Source organism: Sodiomyces alkalinus (assembly GCF_003711515.1).
Source record: "Sodiomyces alkalinus F11 unplaced genomic scaffold SODALscaffold_7, whole genome shotgun sequence".
NCBI lineage: Eukaryota > Fungi > Ascomycota > Sordariomycetes > Glomerellales > Plectosphaerellaceae > Sodiomyces > Sodiomyces alkalinus.
The window spans coordinates 60,398-80,206 of record NW_021167085.1 but is presented as its reverse complement, the minus strand read 5'-3'; the positions used below and the strand labels follow the sequence as shown (position 1 = coordinate 80,206).

At 51.4% G+C, this 19,809-nt stretch overlaps 5 protein-coding genes across 5 annotated transcripts; 2 read left to right on the top strand and 3 right to left on the bottom strand.

The window, feature by feature from the left end:
* Positions 1-4,491: 4,491 nt before the first annotated feature.
* Positions 4,492-5,583, bottom strand: SODALDRAFT_379562 (hypothetical protein; the record flags this gene model as incomplete). The annotated part of the gene is made up of 5 exons (XM_028615054.1): positions 5,158-5,583; positions 4,973-5,088; positions 4,825-4,910; positions 4,608-4,663; positions 4,492-4,531 (listed from the first exon to the last, which is right to left on the bottom strand). The coding sequence occupies exons 1-5, from the start codon at positions 5,448-5,450 to the stop codon at positions 4,492-4,494; spliced, it is 591 nt and encodes a 196-aa protein (XP_028464880.1). The 5' UTR covers positions 5,451-5,583.
* A 572-nt stretch (positions 5,584-6,155) lies between these two features.
* SODALDRAFT_379561 (hypothetical protein) lies at positions 6,156-9,001 on the top strand. Its single transcript, XM_028615053.1, has 2 exons — positions 6,156-6,213; positions 6,278-9,001. The coding sequence occupies exon 2, from the start codon at positions 6,470-6,472 to the stop codon at positions 8,840-8,842; it is 2,373 nt and encodes a 790-aa protein (XP_028464879.1). The 5' UTR covers positions 6,156-6,213; positions 6,278-6,469; the 3' UTR covers positions 8,843-9,001.
* A 120-nt stretch (positions 9,002-9,121) lies between these two features.
* Positions 9,122-10,244, bottom strand: SODALDRAFT_280065 (neutral protease; the record flags this gene model as incomplete). The annotated part of the gene is made up of 2 exons (XM_028608213.1): positions 9,122-9,951; positions 10,022-10,244. 2 exons carry the CDS (start codon positions 10,242-10,244, stop codon positions 9,122-9,124), a joined length of 1,053 nt encoding a protein of 350 aa, XP_028464878.1.
* Positions 10,245-13,224: 2,980 nt separating this feature from the next.
* On the top strand, positions 13,225-13,716 carry SODALDRAFT_280153 (hypothetical protein; the record flags this gene model as incomplete). Its single annotated transcript, XM_028608220.1, has 1 exon — positions 13,225-13,716. One exon carries the CDS (start codon positions 13,225-13,227, stop codon positions 13,714-13,716), a length of 492 nt encoding a protein of 163 aa, XP_028464877.1.
* Positions 13,717-14,509: 793 nt separating this feature from the next.
* SODALDRAFT_334139 (Delta(12) fatty acid desaturase) lies at positions 14,510-16,749 on the bottom strand. The gene is made up of 2 exons (XM_028612135.1): positions 15,279-16,749; positions 14,510-15,191 (listed from the first exon to the last, which is right to left on the bottom strand). Exons 1-2 carry the CDS (start codon positions 16,312-16,314, stop codon positions 14,785-14,787), a joined length of 1,443 nt encoding a protein of 480 aa, XP_028464876.1. The 5' UTR covers positions 16,315-16,749; the 3' UTR covers positions 14,510-14,784.
* Positions 16,750-19,809: the final 3,060 nt, after the last annotated feature.

The following is a 19,809-nucleotide window of genomic DNA, read 5'->3' as shown; positions in this document are numbered from 1 at the left end:
GGACTTACTACTAGCCGGCGAAAAAAAGGCGTGCTACCTTTACGTTATTATAGACTATCTAACTAAGGCTATAATATTAGAAATAATAGAGATAATAGAAGCCGAAGCTTACGCGGAATAGTTCCTATACTACTACTTCCGGTTTTACGGGATACCTAGGTCGATTATTAGTGATTAAGGCTTAAACTAGATAAGTAGGTTCTAGAAGCACTTTTATAAGCTCGCACGAATATCGCGTAAGCTTAGCACGGTATACTATCCCTAGACCGATAAAGTAATAAAGCGTATAAACTAAGAAGTATAAGCCTATTTACGAGCTTTTATCTATTATACCTAAGACGACTAGGATCGCTTATTACCCGTAGTATAACTAGCCCTAAATAACCGCGAGAGCTCTATAACGGGGTTTAGTCCCTTCTTCTTAGAACACGGCTACTATATCGACCCGATCTAGATAACCGAAAAGCCCCTTATAGAACCTAGAGTATTAGCGGCCTATAACCTACTATAACGTCTATAGGAAGCGACCGAGTTCGCCTAGGCCGCGATCGTATCGATATAGCTCCGGAATAAGGTGTCTACTAACTAATATCATATACCGGCTAAGCGTTTCAAAGTTAACGACTTAGTTTAGCTATTATCAGCTAATTACTCGACTCCGCGACTATCCTATAAGCTTAATTAGCTTTATCGTAAATACCGAGTTATAAAGGTAATTAGCCTATATATAGTTAAGCTCGCTATACTATCGTAAATCTACCCCCGATTCTATATAGACCTATTATATCACGCGGGCGATAACCCCTTTCCGGGATAGGTAGTAGACGGCCCTTAACCACCGCCTATTTAAAAGGCGACCGATAGTAAAGAATAGGAAGTTAAGGAAATCCTCTACGCGAGGATAAAGAGGTAAGGTAGGGGATTAAGATATAAGGTACTAGTATAATAGGTAGGATACTATAAGCCTATATAGAAACCGCTAGAACTATTAGCGTAAACGCGGGTATTTAATAAGTTCGAAAGGAAATTCGGCTTAGTAATAACGAATAATAGCCCGTTAAATACCTTTACGCTATTATAATATAGGAACCGATATATAAAGGATTATATCGCGATAATCGGAAAGGGGTAAAAGTTAGATTTAGTTTAGACCGGATAGGCCCCGCGCCCTAACTATACTTAACGTAAGTCTAGATCGATATCCTCGGCCTTAAAATCGCTATCCTCGAGATTATCGACTTCCGTAAAAGTCTACCCTTATCGCCCCGCTATAGGTCGGAGTCTATCTCCTTAACCTCGTTATCGTCTTTATCGTTATTATCGTTATTAGGGATTACGACCACGCTAATAATATTTATACCCGTAAGCGTAAAAGCCCGCCTATACTCTGTGTACTATTAGAATTCGGAGATTATAACGTTAGCGCGACCGAGTATAAGTATCTCCCTAAATAGCCGAGTATACTCCTTTAGCTCTATAAGACTAAGGCACCTAAACTCTTTATCCGATAACGTTAACCCCGATAAGGGAGTAGGAGTAGTAGGACGGGTATTCTTTTCCGCTATAATATTAGGAGGGACTAAGCTCGAATCTACCACCTTACCTATAACCTTATAAGGAGAAGATAAGGCTAGCTATTCTGCCCTAGTAATAACCTCCTCCGGAAGCAATACGTTTAGTCCCGACGCTATCTTTTCTATAACCTCTAAGGGAGGAGAAAAGACTAATATAACCACCTTACTAGCGACTTCCGTTATTAGAGGAAGTAAGGCTAGTTTAGTTACCTCGTTAACGACCTTAGGAAGAGGCAGCGAGGCTAACTACGGTGCTACCTCTTCTTCGACCTCCTAAGAAGGAGAAGGGGTTAGCGCGATTACTATACCGGGAGCCTCCGCGGGATATATAGCTATAGGTAATATCGCTATCTTCGCTTCCTTAGCTATAAGGGTATCCTAAAACGCCGCGTAGGCGTTAAGATACGGTTCTTACTCCTAAGAGAAGGTTAGCGAAGCGGTCGCGACCTTAGAAAGGGAGGAGGCCTTATAGGGGCGTTCTTATTATCGTCGTTAATAAGGGTAGCCGTCTCGAATAACCTCTACGCGTGGTCTTTAAGGTACGCTAGGAGAGGAGTATACCGGTATATCTTCGTAGAGTACACGTAGTATTTCTTCCCCCGACTAATCTAGCTATAATAAAGGCACTTATACTTCTTATTAGTAATATCGCGCGTGTAAAGGAGGCACGGTTCGGTATAAACGCTACCGGGAGGGTACTTAGGAGGCTAATTACCCGCCGATTTCTTCTTCTTAGGCGGCGGCGAGGGCGATAACGCGAACTATTATACGGTTAGTATCGCTTTAAAGTGTAAGAGTATTATACCTATATTATTATCGGCAGCTCGCTTACTACTATTATTACCTCTATTATCGCTAGGGGCTAACGCCGTTTATAAAACGATATAAATTAACGGAGGCTTCTTTATAATAGATCGCGAGCGAGAGACGGCTTACCTTAAACGGAGAACTCTTAAACTAACTAAGTATTATTAATATTATCCGAGGACGGGAGAAGTTAGAAGAGTTATCGCTATAAGGAAGAACGAATACGTATAGAACCGCTATTACTATTATTATTATTATTAAAGGTAAGGAGGGGAATAGAGGAAAAAAGGGCCTATAAGGAAAATGGGCCCGATATATCTACGGATAGTATCTATATAAGGGGGGCCTACGTTATTATTTTAGGTATATAAATAAAGGTTAGTAGGCGACCTAAGATTTCTTTAATATCGAGGTAAGGGCGAGGTAAGATAAAAGGACGCGATTATTCCTTTATCACCGCGATATAAGGGGGAGACGAACCACGACGGTAATACGTGGTCACGTAACCCCTAAAGGGGGAGGGGGGGATAGTATTACGGGTTAACCCCGATATAGAGGATCCGGCTATACTCCGGATCTTCCTGATTACGCGCTTAGTTAACGGACCTATATCGCTAAGTTATCGCTACCATATAGCTAGCCTAACACCGTAGACTTTTCTCCTTTTTCCCTTTTCCCTCCTTAGTTCTAGATAATCTATTATTATAACCTCACTTAGTGCCACGACCTATAACCAGTTATTTATAAGAGCTACTATACTATTCAGGGACCTTAACTAACGTTAAAAGCTATTAACGGAAGATAGGATCTATACTATACGTAGTAGTGATATCACGGCCTAATATCGCGTTTATAGTATCTAGGCTATACCGGTTTAACGTTAATCCAGGGCCTATTTACTATATGGCCGCCGATTATCTAATCCTCTATCTAATTAACAGCTAATCGTTTACGTTAGAACTAGGGGGTAGCGATACTATCGAAATCTACACTAACGCCTTATTTACCGATAATACCCTTAATCGTAAGAGCAGTTAAGGGTATATAGTACGCTTATTTAAAGGCATAATCGCGTAGCGCGCTAATAAGCAGGATATAGTCACGATATTAATAACGGAAGCAGAGCTATTAGCGTTAGTATAAGGTGTAAAAGAGGGTATCTTTATATAACGCCTATTACTTTGAACGATCCGGAATTAAGGATCTTATACGATGATAACTAAACGATTCGATTAGTTGATTAAGAGATTAGTATATTAATAACGCGCCTCCGCTATATCGATATCCACGGCTACTAGTTACGTTAAGTAAAGGAATAAGGGTAGATCCTCGTAATATACGTTACGAGCGCGGAAATAATAGTAGACGGATTAACGAAGGCGTTATACGGCGAGAAATTTAAGGTATTCAGGTCCTAGGTAGGCGTGATAGATATACGGGAACGGTTATAGTAGAAATAGCTAGAGGAAGTCCGGATAGAATATTTAGAGGACCTGGAGGATGAATTTAAGGGCGGATACAGCGAATAGATTATATAGCTGGATTATCTGCCGGTTACGAATAGCTTTAATCGCCTAATTAACGTTTTGGGGCGATTAGGGGGTGTGTCGAATAGACTATAGTCTTTTCGGTTACGTAATAGGCCGGATTACTAAGAGTATAATCCGGATGGACGCTTACAGAATCTGCACTATATAAAATACGGTGGCAGCGTTTCCCTAATAGTCTAAGACAGTTATATATATACATAATTGCCTTAATCAATTTTGACCTATTTGTGACGATTTTGACTACGCTTTATCTGACAATGTCTCCCTACCTTACTTACACTACCTGCATGTCTTGTGCTCCGCATCAACCGACTCCGTTTCGCCCTAAATAGGTCGTGCGGTTCGGAAAAGTGCATGGTAGACGAGACTTGAAGAAACTTTTATTCACACTAAATTAGACAGCCAAGTAGGTATGGACTATCGTACATCCTCGTACCTTTAAACAGTTTCCCCGCGAAATAGAGTTGCGGGAGCCGGCTCCTAGCGCCAACCCTGGGCCCTGTCCCTGGCCCTGGACCCCCTTTCTTCTCCCTGGGTAACATATCGTCCCATCCCAATGCTCAACAAAGACGGACTTCCGTCTCGTTGAACGACCGAAGCCTGGCGCATAGAAAGAGAAGTTCTCTCAGCCCTTTATTCAGCGAGGGGGTCTCTTTTTGTGAAATCAGAGCCATACTGATGGTCGAACAGAACAACATAGGGCAACTCGACGAGTCGACCCTCGCATTGATCCTTGATGCTGGATCAAAATAGACCGTCTTTTTACCAACGCGGACAATCGGTCATAACCACGAGCCTGATATTAATTATTATCCTGCTATCCTACCATGCCCTCTTCTCCCATTTCTTTCATAAACAATAATCTATTCATCGGGCTCATGTGGGTTCCTGACACGTTCTCCCTGAATGCCAAGGCAAGTCAGAACGCCTTTGCCTGAATTGTGTCCAATCGGGGCACCGTCAACATCCTGTCCATCAGCTGTCATTCTCGTTAGCATTTGGCTCCTTAACTTCTTCACACTTGCCCGGAATGTGACTTACAGAGGTCGATGGCGGTGTTTCCCCACGATCCGAGGCGAGATTGGCATGCGCAGGTATACTCAGGCCAGCGTCTCATAGAGCACGAACGCGGACGACACGAATCATGTGCGTGACCACTGTTTGGGAAGATGTCGTCGTCAGCACCCCCAGTACTTAACCGCGAAAGAAAAGAAGAAGAAACTTACTGGGCATCCCAAACGAGCTGCCCGTCATCATTGCCGAGACACGTGCGCAGATCAAGCCGAGACCACTTGAACCCTTCCCCGTTCTTATAGCACTGCGCCCAGAGAGTGTAATGCTGGTTGGCCTGCAGGTAGTAGCTGTGACAATAGCTGACGACGGGCTGGTTTTCGGGCGTGGGCTCCTCGTACGGGGCGTGCTGGCCTTTTTGTCGAACCTCTAGATTTGAGTGTAGCGGGCCGGCGAGAATACCGACTGCCAACCCCAGGAGGAGGAAGCAGGCAGAGATAATGTACATTCTTTTTTCTTCTTCTTTTTCGTGAATGGCTTCGTTGCACGGGGGTTGTATGGAGAGAGGTCAAACACGGGAAGGAAACATCTCTAGCCAAACAACCGAGCTCCGGGTTTGAAAAAGAACTGAAGGCAAAGGGAAGGGACGTTCATTTTTTGACGTCGGGTAGCTGGATATTTAGAGCACGGTGCCCATTTCATTTTGCTCTTTCTGTTCTTTCTTAGAGCAAGTAGGTGTATACTATATTCACCTAGCCCCTGCCTCCCTAATCCAGCAGCAAAGGAATTCCTTTCAACTGCCAAGCTAGTCCATCCCTTTACTCGAGGATCTGCAGAAAGTGAAGTATAAAGAAATTCTCTTATTCGAAATCAGAATGCCGAGTATTATTTCCAAAAATATATATCAACGAGCACTTGGAGTGTGATTCACTCGGTGAGGAAATAAATGCTCAATGCTTCAAATATCACCGACTGCCTTGGTGTCAGATTCTATACAAGGTACCTTAGACTTACATTGAGGTACGAAGGGGTAGGTACTCGTGCAGAGCCCCACTTATAATCGCTCGTTTGGACTCACCATTTATATGCCCAAACGAACCCATTATAAGTGGGGCGTTGCACGAGTAACGGGGTAGGACTTCGGACTTTGTACAAGACTGTGGTAAGGTACGGATACTTCCTTAGATACTTTGCCCGGACGCCCTTTCTCGGTGTTACCACCAGGTAATAGTTAATAAGTCACGATATTCAAAACAACCTGGAACCTTAAGGTTTGTTTTCCCCGCCCATCGTGCCTCTGTACCTACCTAATAGGAGGAAGCTCAACATATATAGTCCCCCGCTCCTGCATCAACTTACGTCACCTCTTCTCTCTTCACCACACACTCATCCCCGACAAAGTGATCCCTCCACCATTCCGAACAAGGCCAGAATAGAACCTCGACCATAACACATATCTTCTCGGCAGTCCGACTACTTGGCAACCATACACACCTGTTACACCTGTTACACCTGCGAGCGCTGATTATGGCGGAGGGACAGAGTGTGGAAGAGCTTCAGCGACTCTTGCGAGAGGCGCAGCAGCGCACCGAGGAACAACGGCAGCGCGCTGAGGAAGAACGGCAGCGCGCTGAGAAAGAACGGCAGCGCGCTGAGAAAGAACGGCAGCGCGCTGAGAAAGCAGAGCGAGAGACCCGGCCGACCACCCTCACCGAATATCTTGCCGCCTGCCATACTTTAGTCTTCTCCCGGTTTTCCGTCGAGACAGATCCAAGGTTTTCCTCTAAAGGTCCCATCACCAACCCTCGAGACAAATGGTGCCCTACCCAACTTCAGCCGTGGTCCGATTTCCTCGACGAGCAGAGGTCTATTTTCGATACTCTTAACAGCACCTTCCCACTTACGAGGCGCGCCTTCGAGAACAAAAGCTTTCTAGCCGCGTTAGGGGACAGGTTTGCGAACAAAAAAGTCGCGGACGAGAAGACACTCGAAGGTTTCCTTCACATCAGCGTGGAAGATCCGGTCAGGATTATCATGGGGCAGCTCAAAGACGTTCCGGAGGCATCCAGAACCTTCAACATCGGCAATGGAATCATCTTTGAGAACCACCCCCATGCGATCAGCAATCTCGCCGAGGAAGTGGTGGAGAGGGAGTCTCCATCAACGCGGCCACAGACACCCGACCAGGGGTATAACATCCATCAGCTACGCGCCGATCAAATCTGCGTCTACCGATCCGACAGTGCACAAGAAGAAAGGCGCACCATGATCTATGTCTGCGAATACAAGCCGCCTCATAAATTAACAGCTCCCCACCTCCGTCTTGGTCTGCGCCCCATGAATATCTACAAGGATGTTGTCAACCGGAGGACAATCCCAACCTCGGTCGATCCAGCCGCCCAATTCCGATACCACGCAGACAAATTGACCGCATCTGCGGTTACCCAAACGTATCACTACATGATCGAGGGTGGTCTGGAGTACGGTCTCCTGACGACTGGCGAGGCCATCGTCTTCCTCAAGATCGACTGGGATGATCCGGGGACGTTATACTACCATCTCACCGAACCTGGCCCCGAGGCGTTGGCACGCCCGAATCAGGTACACCTTTGCACCGCCGTCGCTCAGTACTTGTCTTTTACCCTCATGGCCATGGCAGGGCCACGTGAACATGGGCAGGAAGAGCGCCAGAGGGCAACACAGAACCTGCGCACCTGGGCCGTTGACTTTGAAACGACGATACGATCTATACCTGAAAATGAACGGACGGCGTCATCCGATGCTGACTTCATTCCCGGGCCTACCACATACGAACATGTTGACCGATCACCCGTCATGAATCGTTTAAGGCGCCGCGCCGCTACTCGGGACCAGTGTGACGACAGACCCCTCAACACGGACGGTGATCCCGGGCCGCCATGGGATGATGAATCGCCTTGGACGGCACCAGAAACACCCACGCCCGCCGGTCCCCGCAGGAGCCAGCGGGTTCTTGCACAACGGCCGCGCGGAGGCGGAAACCAGAAAGGCGAAGGGCCGGACGATGCCGAAGTTTCGGCCAACACTGAGACCGGGGTCGATACTGTCGACCAGCGAGACCGACAGTACTGTTCGCAACAATGTCTCCTTGGACTGGTGAAGGGCCGAGAGTTGGACCCAGCATGCCCGAATGTGAACCTACACCGAAGAAAGTGTCATCCTGGCCGCCACCCCGTCGACCACGCGGGCTGGCTCGCTCTGCTTCACGACCAGCTTCAACGGTCACTCGACGACGGCATCGTACCGTTGGGGCACGGCGGCGCCCGCGGGGTCCTGTTCAAGGTGACTTTGCTCGCCTATGGGTACACGTTCGTCAGCAAAGGCACCGTGAAAGTCTTCATTCCTGATCTGCAGCACGAAGAGGCCGTGTACGAGCGTCTTTCCCCGATCCAAGGCCGGCATGTACCGGTGTTCCTAGGGGCCGTTGATCTTCGCCCGATGAACAAAATTTACTACTATGCACACCGCGTCTATGTGGTGTACATGGCGTTCTTGTCCTGGGCAGGATGCAGTCTCACCGAAGCAGTGGCGGCTGGCGTCTCCAAGGACAGGCTGGGCACACTGGCTATGGAATCACTACAGGCTGTACATCGACAGTACGTCGTCCATAAGGATGTGCGCCGCGATAACATGCTGTTTAGTCGGGAGACTGATGGCGTTATGATGATTGACTTTGAACGGGCCGCGATGATCGAGCCACGTCGTCCACCACTGGGCCCAGTAATACCTAATGCAATCCCTAATAAACGAGGACGGGCGGAGGAGAGTAGTGAAGCAAAACATAAAAGGATTAGACACCAGGACAGGTCATGGTTGGCTGAAGTTGAGGAGCTGAGAGCTGTATTTGCTTTCCACGTATAAATGCCACGCTCAGGAGGAGAGAGAAGCGTTGTAACATCGACCTGTGCTCCGAATTGACCTACAGTCACGCTCTGATATCGCCCATTTTCATGTTCATGTCTACCACTTAGTATAAACCTAGAATATAGTATTACTAATATGTAGGAATGATGATAGTTCGTCCTCCGCCCTTCAGTGCAGCGACACGAATTCCACGCTTTATGGTTTCTATCATCTATCACCATCTATATTCTATCATGTAGATATCTCTATGCCTTCCATCTTTCACCGCATCCCAGATCAGCAGCCTGCGAATAGAGACTGGGCAAAAAGACTATACGTATCCGCATGATTGAGGTTCTGCGCCGCCGACAGCGCCCTGACACAGTTATAACCGTAGCAGCCATAATCAGCCGTGGCCGCGACCTTGTACAGATGCGTCATCTCATGGACGACAGTGCTCTGCTGGTCCTGCGCATGGCACTGGTACGAATAAGCCGGCAGCGTGAAGAAGGTAGGGCAGTTGACAATGAAATTCTGCGAGGGGAGCGCGTAGGCGATGGCGCCCCCGGAGCACGCCCTGTACACGTCGCTGCAATAGTAGCGGGTGTCCCCGGAGTTGGTGGACCCGCACTGGTAGGCGACGCGGTCGAACACGGCCGTCACCGTGTTCTTGACGTGGGCGCTCGTCGACTTGAAGTACTCCTGCAGCTTGGCCGGGTTGTTCTGCGCCGCCCAGCGCGCCCGCACCGCGTGCGGCTGGCAGTTCCGGATCGCCGTTTCGGTGGCCGTCCGCTGGTAGCCCTGGCAGTCGCCCTGCACGATGGTGCGCTTGGCCTTGGCTTGGAATTCCTTGTGCACGCTCGCGGCGTGGGACCCGTCGATGGTGCTGTGGAGCGTGTTGCTGCTGTAGGGCACGACGCCTACGACCTCGGTCGAGTTGAGGGCGGCGTAGGAGAAGGCACCCTTGGTCTGGATGCCGTAGTCGCCGCCGGAGCTGAGGTCGTGCAGCTCGGCGGCGTCGAAGTCTACCTCGATGGTTTCGCCGGCGTTGATGACCCGGAAGGCGTCTTCGGGGAGGTTCACGGTGGAAACGGTCAGGCGAAGGCCGTCAAACGGTAGCTTGGTGTCTATAGCAGGGGGTCAGTGTCTCTTATTTAGTGGACGGCGCGGCCAGGGGCATTCCCGGAAAACACGTACTACCCGAGTAGACCTCAACCTTCTCCACGGCCCTGTCATCGAGGAAGGTACCGGTGGTGAATAGCTTAAGGGCCTCGTCGCCGTTGTTGGTGAGGGAGGCGTGAATGACCGAGTTACCGGCGTGGTCGAGCTTGACCTCGAGAGGGGTTTCACGCCTGCTCAGATCAACTGAAGCCGCGGTCACAAGACCAACCAGGGCGGTGACACCAGCAATGAGCCTCATTATGTCGATGGTGTCGAAATAAGCAAAGCAACAAAGACTCACAGAAACGGTAATGAACGAACGGGACTGGAGAGGAGAGAATGGAAAGCCCTGAGAGTCTGAGTGGAGTGAGAGTCGGGTAGAGAAAGGGTCGAGGTCGAGATGGCAGCAAAGGGATAGCGACGGTTGGTATCGCGATATCATAGGAGGACGAGCAAGACATTTTATACTGGAATCTTTCCGGATAGCCTCTGAGGCCGGGATACCCGTTAGCTCCGCCGCTCATGACTCCATGTTGGTTAGGTTAGATAGCAGAGGAGGGGCCTCAGAGCAAGGCCAGGAGAGACGGATGGATGGAGCATCAGGAAGCATGGGGGTCTAGTCCTGATGTTATCCGACAGAGGGTCTCCCGTGGACATGTAGGATGACTAGCAAGAAACGGATCAATATAGGAATCATCACGGCCTCCACTTAGACGACAGCGACGACGGGGGCATCAACGTGGAACGTCCGGCATAACCAAGGCCTCTCGGCACTCGTATGGAGCAGCACGTGGAGTTAGCACGCCGGCCGGGGGTTTCAACGAGGCTGAGGTCTCGCCGATTGGGCGGCGGTGTAAGATGCCTGTCTACCTTGGCTCCATAGCTCGGCGCATGACATTGAAGCCGGAAGAAAGGAGGACAGTGGTGGTGGTCCCTCAAAATGCGACTCGACGGGCCACTAGTTCCACTTAACAAGGAACTGCCAACCGAAGCTCTCAAGGTCCAAAGCCGGACTAAGCCCGAACCAGACCAGAGCTCCAGGCCAGCCAACTCTGGATGATCAACAAGGGGGCGTGGTGTAATTCGACTGCTATCTCGGTTCACACTGGATAAAGGACCGAAGGTTGCGGTGGGAAATCAGGGGAAGGGGGCAACGGCACCGATGATCCCATGAACGTTTGGCAAAAGCCCGGGAAAGGCTTTATGGCGGAGTTTGTCCTTAATGTCGATGAGTTCTTAGGGTCCCTGACGTCAGAAAAGGGAAGGGATTCCTCTCTCCGGTGCAATGGGTCCCAGGCTGTCGGTTGAGAGACATGACCGTCCCATCTCGGAGCGCCCGTCGTCAAGCTGGTCTAGGACCTCAGGAACAGGATATCTCTGTCCTTTGGTTCAGACGAGATACCCACTCGAATATCAGGTGAACCAGTAACCAGCAACCAGTAACCAGCCGTCCTCGTCTTGGCCAGGGACTTAATCCTGATGGAAGGCTCTGGGGATAACTTCGGCGTACGCGAGTCCAAGCCTTCTAGAATATCGGGACTAGAGCAATCTGACACGAGGTAACGCGACGGTGGGAGAGCCGATGTTAACGGTTGGCTAGGCGTATTCTTCGAGTGGTTGCCGACTGACTCGTCCTCCGTCACACGCACGAGTCCACGTCCGCGCTGCAACAACTCGGTGACCCCTGCTCAACCATCGGGCTGTCCTGTCATCTTGTCTCTTTTGGCCGAACTCGTGCTAGGGGCTAGTCAATCCCTTCCACGTGCCTTGACTAGCAGATGGGATGGCCATTGGGATGGCTATTGGAGTGAAGCCGTGCTGGACAGTGAGCGCGTGAGTGTAACGTGACAATGGCAGCATGGAGTGGATGGAAGTCTTATCAAAGCAGCCTGTCCTCCGAGATGCCCCCTCACATCGATTGGGTGGTTCACTGCTGAAATTTTCGCGAGATTCCGCACATATTCGTGTCCGAACGCGTACGTTATAAGACACGTTGTGTTATGCCCCCCTGGACTCGGACAATCAATGTTGGACTTGGGGCGCCTCGATCATTGCCATTGGTCGTCGTGCCGAAATAGACTCGATATCGTTGGTCGGAAATGAATTTTCGTTTCTGCTCGCTCTTCTTTCGTCTGCCCGTTTCAAACGAAGAAAATATTCGAGCCTTTTATGAGAATGGGGGGAAATTCGAGTGACTCGGCTCGGCTGCGTAGGAATTTTAGTGTGCCCTCCGTTACCTGTAGTCACTCACACCTTGGGAGTACGAGTTGACTCGCAAACCGAGGTACCGTACTAATTATGAAGGTACACGACCGGCCTTTTTAGGGTACTGAATCCCAGCTTTTTCAGCCCGATGTATGTCTAAGGTACCTAACAACTTACCTTTTATTGTACCACAGATAAGAACCGATGACGATGATCAACTTCTCCCGAAGGCTGGATGGCACGTAATTGCCTCATATGTCGAGCATCGAGACATGCAAATAAAGTACCTAAGGTACCTACCTACCTTAGGTAATGAATACTACGGGCTGTTACTCGATATCCATACGAGACAAGAGTATCTCGTCCATACCACCTTCTCATTCCAATCTCAAGCCAGGAGGACCAGTCACGACGAATGTTGACGTCACCCTCCAGGCAGCCAGTATCGTACCTATACACTTTGCACTTGCCTATTCCGGTATTTGAGCGGGTTCGGGCGAGTAGATAGATTAGGTAGGTACTTTCATCAACGACTCGCGATAACTATCTCAACTCGTATTAAATAGAGTTGTGCGACTTTTGCTCGACAGAGACTATTGTATCCGTACTACAGAGTACTTCGTAGTATTCTCCCTTCGATCGATATATCTACCTACCTTACCTACCTACCTACCGATACCCCGCTCTCCTTTTCTTCACTCACTTACCTTTGGCCACTGTCGAGTTCCCGATAAACAATAAATCGACGACTATCCCCTCCATACCTGAGCAAGGAAGAAGCAAGAAAGAAGCAAGAAAGAAGCGAGAAATCAGAACGAAAAAGAAGAACAAGGCAGAGTAAAGGCAGAATCCGCCAAGACCATCCGAGTCCATACGGAGTGCAGACTTCCATGAGCTCCTTCCAAAGCCGACTGAGCCCCCTCCGAGCAGTCTTCGTGCTCGTCGCCATCTCCGTCCTCTTCACAGTCTGGACCCGCGCAGCCAGCAGTAACGCCGACGATACAGTCCCCCTACCACCACCCGCAGCAAGAGCCATGCCCAACGACGTCCTCTCCCACCTCGCCGTCCACATCCGGCAAACCGCCACCACGCCGCCCACCCTGGCCCTCGACGTGACCAACAACAGCCCCGACACGAGCCTCACCATCCTCACCTGGGAATCCCCCCTCGACCCGGCCGCCCTCCCGCTGGGCCTCTTCGCCATCACCCCGGACGGCGCGCGCCAGCCCCTCGACATCCCCACCATCCAGATCCGCCGCGTCATGCCCCCGCCGCGCGACTCCTTCGTCACCCTGAAACCCGGCGAGACGAGGACCCAAGAACACGTGCTGCGTGAGGAGATCGTGCCGCCCGCGGACCTGGGCCCGAACCCCAAGGTCGCCGTCCGGGGGACGTGGATGGGCGTCTGGACTATCCCGGTTGAGGAGTTGACCCCGGGCCGGCTGGATAATATGTATACCGATGAGGAGAGACTGTCGGGACCGTTTGAGGCGGGGCCTTTTGAGGTGACGGTTCATGAAGCTTGAGCTGGGCCTGTTTCCCTATACTATGTCCCGTCCTTGAGCCTACGACATACCTTGGAATAGCGGAGTGGGAGGAATGGACCTCTGTGGAACTAGGTTGGATTCTGGAACATTGGGAATGGAGACCTTGTTAGCCTTTTTGATATATATTGTCTTTCGCTCGAATATGCCGCGTAACTGTGAATCGAGATGCGTCTGGTAGACCAGCGAGATCTTGTGCCTCGTGAAGGTGAAGGGTGAAGGTGCAAGTCCAGTCGGTTTGGTACGCATCTCGTCGGCTCAGTGTCTGGGCGAGAGCTTATTGGTCCAAGTAGAACTCCCTGGACACCGACACCTCAAACCCTGAACGACCCGCTCAATGTTCCCATGTCCCATCGCCGTCATGGTTTCTTCTCAAACTCCGTCAATCAATCAATCAACCAAGTAGAAGGAAAGGAAAAGGAAAAAAAAAAAAGAAAGAAAGAAACACATGGACGTCAAAAATGCTCTCTAATTCTGCTCTAGCGTATCTCTATTCTTCCTCTACCCCCCCTTCCCCCCCCCCCCCCCCCCCCCCCCCCCCCCCCCCCCCCCCCCCCCCCCGAGGTCTCAACCCCGCCAGCGACTCTTGCGAGCCAGAGCCAGCTGACATGTCGCTGCCCGTGGGCCGTGGGCCTTCCTCTGTACTGCGGTCTCACGATATTATGTATTTCCTTTCCCGTACCCCACCATAGCGTTATCGTGGTGGCACGCGAGTCTTGTCCTCCCAAAAGTTGCGAGAACCCGCGGAAACTGTCGGGGCCTGGGCCTTGCACGACGGCCAAACCCCCCCCCCCCCCCCGGTCAATCAATAATTAAGAACCATCAACCCGCTAAACGATGCTGCGACCTGTACCGAACGAATCGGGGCTGTCTTCAGGTGTGTCGACGTCGTTGCGGAACACGAGACCCCAAAGTCGATCGAGCCCGACTACTGCTCCCACACGTCCCGTCTTTTCCTTCCTTTCTTTTAGGACTCTTTTTTCTTTTCTTTTTCATGCGAAGCGGCATAAAAACAATTCACCAGGAAAACAAAAGCCCTCCTATTGTTCTCTACTGGGGATTGCTGGAAGGCTTGATGCCAATGCCGTTGCGGTTGCGGAAGAACAGGATGCCCTTGCCCGCGCCCTCGGCCCCCTCGCTGGGCTCGACCCACTGGCACACGCGCGCCGCCGTCCACATGGACCGGATGAAGCCCCAGGGCCCGTCGCGCGTGTCGGCACGGTAGTGCTTGCCCATGACCGGCTTGATGGCCTCGGTGGCCTCGTCGGCGTTGTAGAAGGGGATCGTGCTCACGTAGTGGTGCAGCACGTGCGTCTCGATGATGCCGTGGAACAGGTGGCGCCCGATGAAGCCCATCTCGCGGTCAATCGTCGCCGCCGCGCCCCGCACGAAGTTCCACTGGTCGCCGGTGTAGTGGGGCAGGGTAGGGTCGGTGTGCTGGAGGAAGGTGATGGCCACTGCAGGACGACCGGGTTAGCGTCAGGCGGCGACACGACAGGATGAAGAGGGGGGAGGGGGAAGAGAGAGAGAGAGAGAGAACATACCCAGCCAGTGGTTCACCCACAGATAAGGAATGAAGTACCACACAGCCAAGTTGGCCCAGCCGAACCTGTTGCCGAGGTAGACGAGGCCGCCGATGGCGATGGCCAGTCCGATATCCGACAGAACGACCTTGATGGCATCCCTGTCGTCATAGATGGGGCTGCGGGGATCAAAGTGGTTGACACCACCACCGAAGCCGTTGTGCTTGCCCTTGCCGCGGCCCTCGCGCTGGCGCTCGTGGTTGTTGTGGCCGGTGACGTTGGTCATGAGGTAGTTGGGCCAGCCGATCACCTGCTGGCCGAGGAGCATGAGCAAGGTGTAGATGGGCGTCTCCTCGGCCAGCTCGGCCAGCTCGTGGGCCAGGCGGCCGACGCGCGTGGCGTGCTGCTCGCGGGTGCGGGGCACGAAGACCATGTCGCGCTCCATGTTGCCCGTGGCCTTGTGGTGCTTGCTGTGGGACATCTGCCAGCTGAAGTAGGGGACCAGCAGGGCCGAGTGCAGGACCCAGCCCGTGAGGTTGTTGATGGTCTTGGAGGCCGAGAAGGCGCCGTGCCCGCACTCGTGGGCGATCACCCACAGGCCCGTGCCGAAGAAGCCCTGCAGGACGGTGTACAGCCCCCAGAGGGCCGCGCGGGCCGGCTTGGAGGGCACGTACTCGGGCGTGACCAAGTTGTACCAGAGCGTGAAGGTGGTGGCGAGCAGGATGATGTCGCGGATGATGTACGCGTATCCGCGCAGGGCGGACCGCTCGAAGCAGTGCTTGGGGATGGCGTCGCGGATGTCCTTGATGGTGAAGTCGGGCGGGGTGAACTCGTTGCCGTAGGTGTCGAGCAGCTTGCCGTAGTGGACCTTCTCACCGTTGGCGTGCTCGGAAGCGAGGGAGGAGAGGGACGTGGAGGAGGCGGAGTGCCTGGGCGAGTCCATGGGAGAGCCCATGGCGGTGGAAGGGGTAGAGATATCCAGATCCGTGTTGGCGGTGAGCGTCCGGCGAAGGACGGGGTTCTTCGCCGGCAGCGAAGTGGTGAATGGCGCAGCCATGGTTGAAGGGTTGTGATGAGGGAGAAGGAACTCAAAGGGCAACTGCTCGTTTCGACCAAAGCTGGAGCCCTGCTTCACGCAAGCTGTTAGGACGTTGAATATGCCTAGCCAGGTGCTTGGGGAAGGATCGAGGTGAATGGTATCCCAAGGGTACCGGTAAGTGGGAGGGATAGGGAGGGGTTGTAAAGGGGTGGGTTAGAGGTAAGAAAAGGGAAGGGAGACGAGGAAAGGAGGTTATTAAACAGGACTCGAGGGATCCGAAAATGAAAGAATAGGAGGGCGAGAAAAAAGAAAAGAAAAAAAAAAAGATGAAAAAAAACCGTCCACAAGGCAAGACCGCAATATGGAGAAGCACAGGGACGCCGAGGGGGGATGTGGCCTGCGGTACGTACTATTATTCACTTATTTCACACCAAACACACCAAAAAAGAGACCAGCCGAGAAGCACAAGCTTAACCGTCTCGGACGACCTAGGGCTCGGGAAATCCTTTGTCTGAACCACCTCGCCCTCACCGTCAACCCTTTATCCAAGACCAGCCAGGAAAATAACTGTTGTCCTGTCTCACTGGTCGTGGAGTTGAGTGGAGACGAGGATCAGGGGAGAGGAGGTACAAAAGCCGAAGTACCTGCACTTGGCGCTGGACCCTGGTGCTCCATTGCGTTTCTGTTGGGAAAGGTGGAGCCGACGCGTGGGTCTTCTTTGCACCCCCCTTGCGACCGACGCCCCGCAATTTCCTGTTCCCACCAGCGAACAACATCACCGTCACTTGCAGTGAAGCTTCTCTGGAGGAGGCATGAACGATCTGTTAAGCTCTATCCCAGTGTCACGGCAAGGTTACCCGCATCGAACCGATCGACGCTAACCTTATGAGTGTGCCTCGGCTGTGATCCGGAAATCTCGAAGAAATTCCGAACAGAGCACGGATAGAGCATGGAGACCTGGCAAGCTTCATATTGAAACAACTGTCCAGTTTTACGCCTCCTCTCGCTCCCCAGTTTCTGTCTTGTCCATATTTCCTGCGTATTCCATACTACCTTATGTCAGGGAGTCTAAGGTAGAGAGACGCCCGCCCTAAGAAGGAAGGCCTTCACGGAAATTGAACCCGCGTGGCGAGGTCTGGTATCAACCAGCCAGCGCATTTGAGAACCGAACCTCACTCCTGTCCAAGTGGGGGCGGATCGTACAGAGTACATCCATCATACGGCAGGAGCGACCTGACTTGTAACCACCACATCGTCTCATCACACCGCCACTCGCTCCTATACTCAATCCAATAATTCCCAGGCGGTCTCCCCTTGGGATGGATGGTCTGGTGCTGATGGTCTGGCGCTTCATCCGATGCGAGGCCCAGAGCATATGCAAGTGCTCCATGACCAGCAAGTCATGTATCAATGTCCAAGACAAAAGGGCCACGAAATGCATGAAGAGGTACGAATTACAGTAGAGAGGCGGAAGGAAGTCTGCGTATGCCGGTCGAACGGAACCCGATTGGAAGTGTCTCCCGCCCCTGCAACTGCACATTGTCCATGTCTGAAGTGTTCAGTACCTTAGTCATGCGGATACTTCGTCCAGTCCTTCTAACTGGACGCTCCGTTAGACAACGAGGTGGATGTCCTACAAAAAGAGAGAAGATATTTGGTTTCAGCTGCCCTACACGTAGACACTCTGCTCGAATCGTGCTAGTGTTGGGCGAAAGCCTTGACTTGGAAGATCCCCTTCTCGGCGAGTCAGAAGAACTACGTAACCTGATTCTGGAGTCGGAAACGATCGATAGACAACTTCAGTGCTTTGTGCTATCGGTAAAACTGTTCCAGAAAGAGGGCCGGTCCGCCACTGGCTTGGGTATTGGAATTGGGAGAGTAAAAGTTGGCGTGGGCATGTGATAGTACATTGTCGTTCACCACACACTGCACGGAACCTCCATTTCCCCATCTCTCTATTCGTAATTAGCTGTACACCTGTAGTTAGTTATGTATGGCTTCCTTTCTTGTACGATGGACAGGAACAGGGAAAGATAGGGCGGGCGAAAAGAGGGGGGTTCATATTTCGTCCAAGTTTCACTAGATTGGGGTTCGATAATGTATGTACGGCTACCCAGTACAATGTATGGCGAATCCTGCTTCCCCGGTAGCTGGTACACAATTGCCGCTTGATACGTTCCTTACACGTTCTACGTTCGAATAGAATGAAAATATATGCCTGTTTGTCACCCATACCAAAAGCACAGAAACTTTTTCAATGGAGGGGCAAAGTCCAAAATGCTGCGACTCAGCTTCTATATTCGTTCTTCGTAAGGTACCTTATGGTAAAATGTTGACTCTATCGATCTTCGTGTCCCGGTACTTCTGAAATCCCATTTCCTTGCGGTCAAACTAAGTCTCTGTTGGGGATACGACCCCGGCCTTTTCACGCACTACCCACCACAGATGAACACCCCCTGATTTTGTTGAGAATCGCGCTGCGCGGGTGTCTGGGCGATGGGTCAGTCTGTGCGCCTCTGTATGTACGTACCTCTCCATAGAGATTACTCGGGTGCGAATTGCTGCTCTCTGATAGGACAAATATGTCGGGGAAAAACAGCCTAGCACGATAAAGCGGAGTGGTCGGGACTTGACTGCATGTACAGGTACCTTCTATATTGTACTTTAACCCCCCCAACCCCCTGCGAGTTGCATCCTCGACGACGACACCCCAATGATTTGTTGAATAACGGAATTCTCCAATTCCATCCCATACATTTTTCTTGTGTCCCATTGATTCCGTTCCCCCGCTGCAATCACATGTCAAAACGACTGCGAAATATCTCCCACTGCTCGGCTTCTTTTTGATTTAAACTCTACGGAGCACGGACGGTAAGTACCTAAGTATCGTACGTGAAGGGGATGATCAGAAGGATCCGATGTGACCCAAGATCCAGGAGCGCCGTTTAGTCCCCGACGGAAGAAGCGGGGCCCCCACGTGGGACCGGTGCTTGGTCTTGTGTCGTCGCTACAGCCCAGTCCTTTGCCTTCGTACTTTATCAACACACTTCTCGTACTCTCAATGGTGCTCTGGTCGAAATCGCGATATTTTCACATGAAAACCGTCAACTCATCAAGTCATTAGAATATTAAACGAGAACCTTCCTGGTTTCTGCGAAGTATCCGCATTTGTAGTTTCCCAACCTTTGTAGTCTCACGATAGCCAGTGGTATTCTTGCTTACGTCTCTCTATCTGCACGGGACACTCAGGTTGACAGTTGTCCTGCATCTCTGCATGTCGTACAGCTAGGGTCAATTATTCAATCAATAATTACCCTACACGGTGCGGATCGGCGAACGGAGGCTACCTGAGGAGAAACAACGACCTCCCGGCTCGACCTCGTCCTGCTTCTGTGGGTGGTCATATCAGTTCACTTGCACCTGGTCCTGAACCCATATCGGATCGAGTCGGTCGTCACACCACATGCAAGTCTCCTGACACAATTTTTCTGGGGGTTTGGGGGATCTGGCCTC

Excerpts from the sequence above, each read along its gene's own strand:
- SODALDRAFT_379561 (XM_028615053.1), top strand. The coding sequence starts at position 6,470 with ATGGCGGAGGGACAGAGTGTGGAAGAGCTTCAGCGACTCTTGCGAGAG.
- SODALDRAFT_334139 (XM_028612135.1), bottom strand. The coding sequence starts at position 16,314 with ATGGCTGCGCCATTCACCACTTCGCTGCCGGCGAAGAACCCCGTCCTT. Across the intron at positions 15,192-15,278 it reads GTGGGTGAACCACTGGCTGG|TGGCCATCACCTTCCTCCAG; the intron begins GTATGTTCTCTC and ends GTCGTCCTGCAG.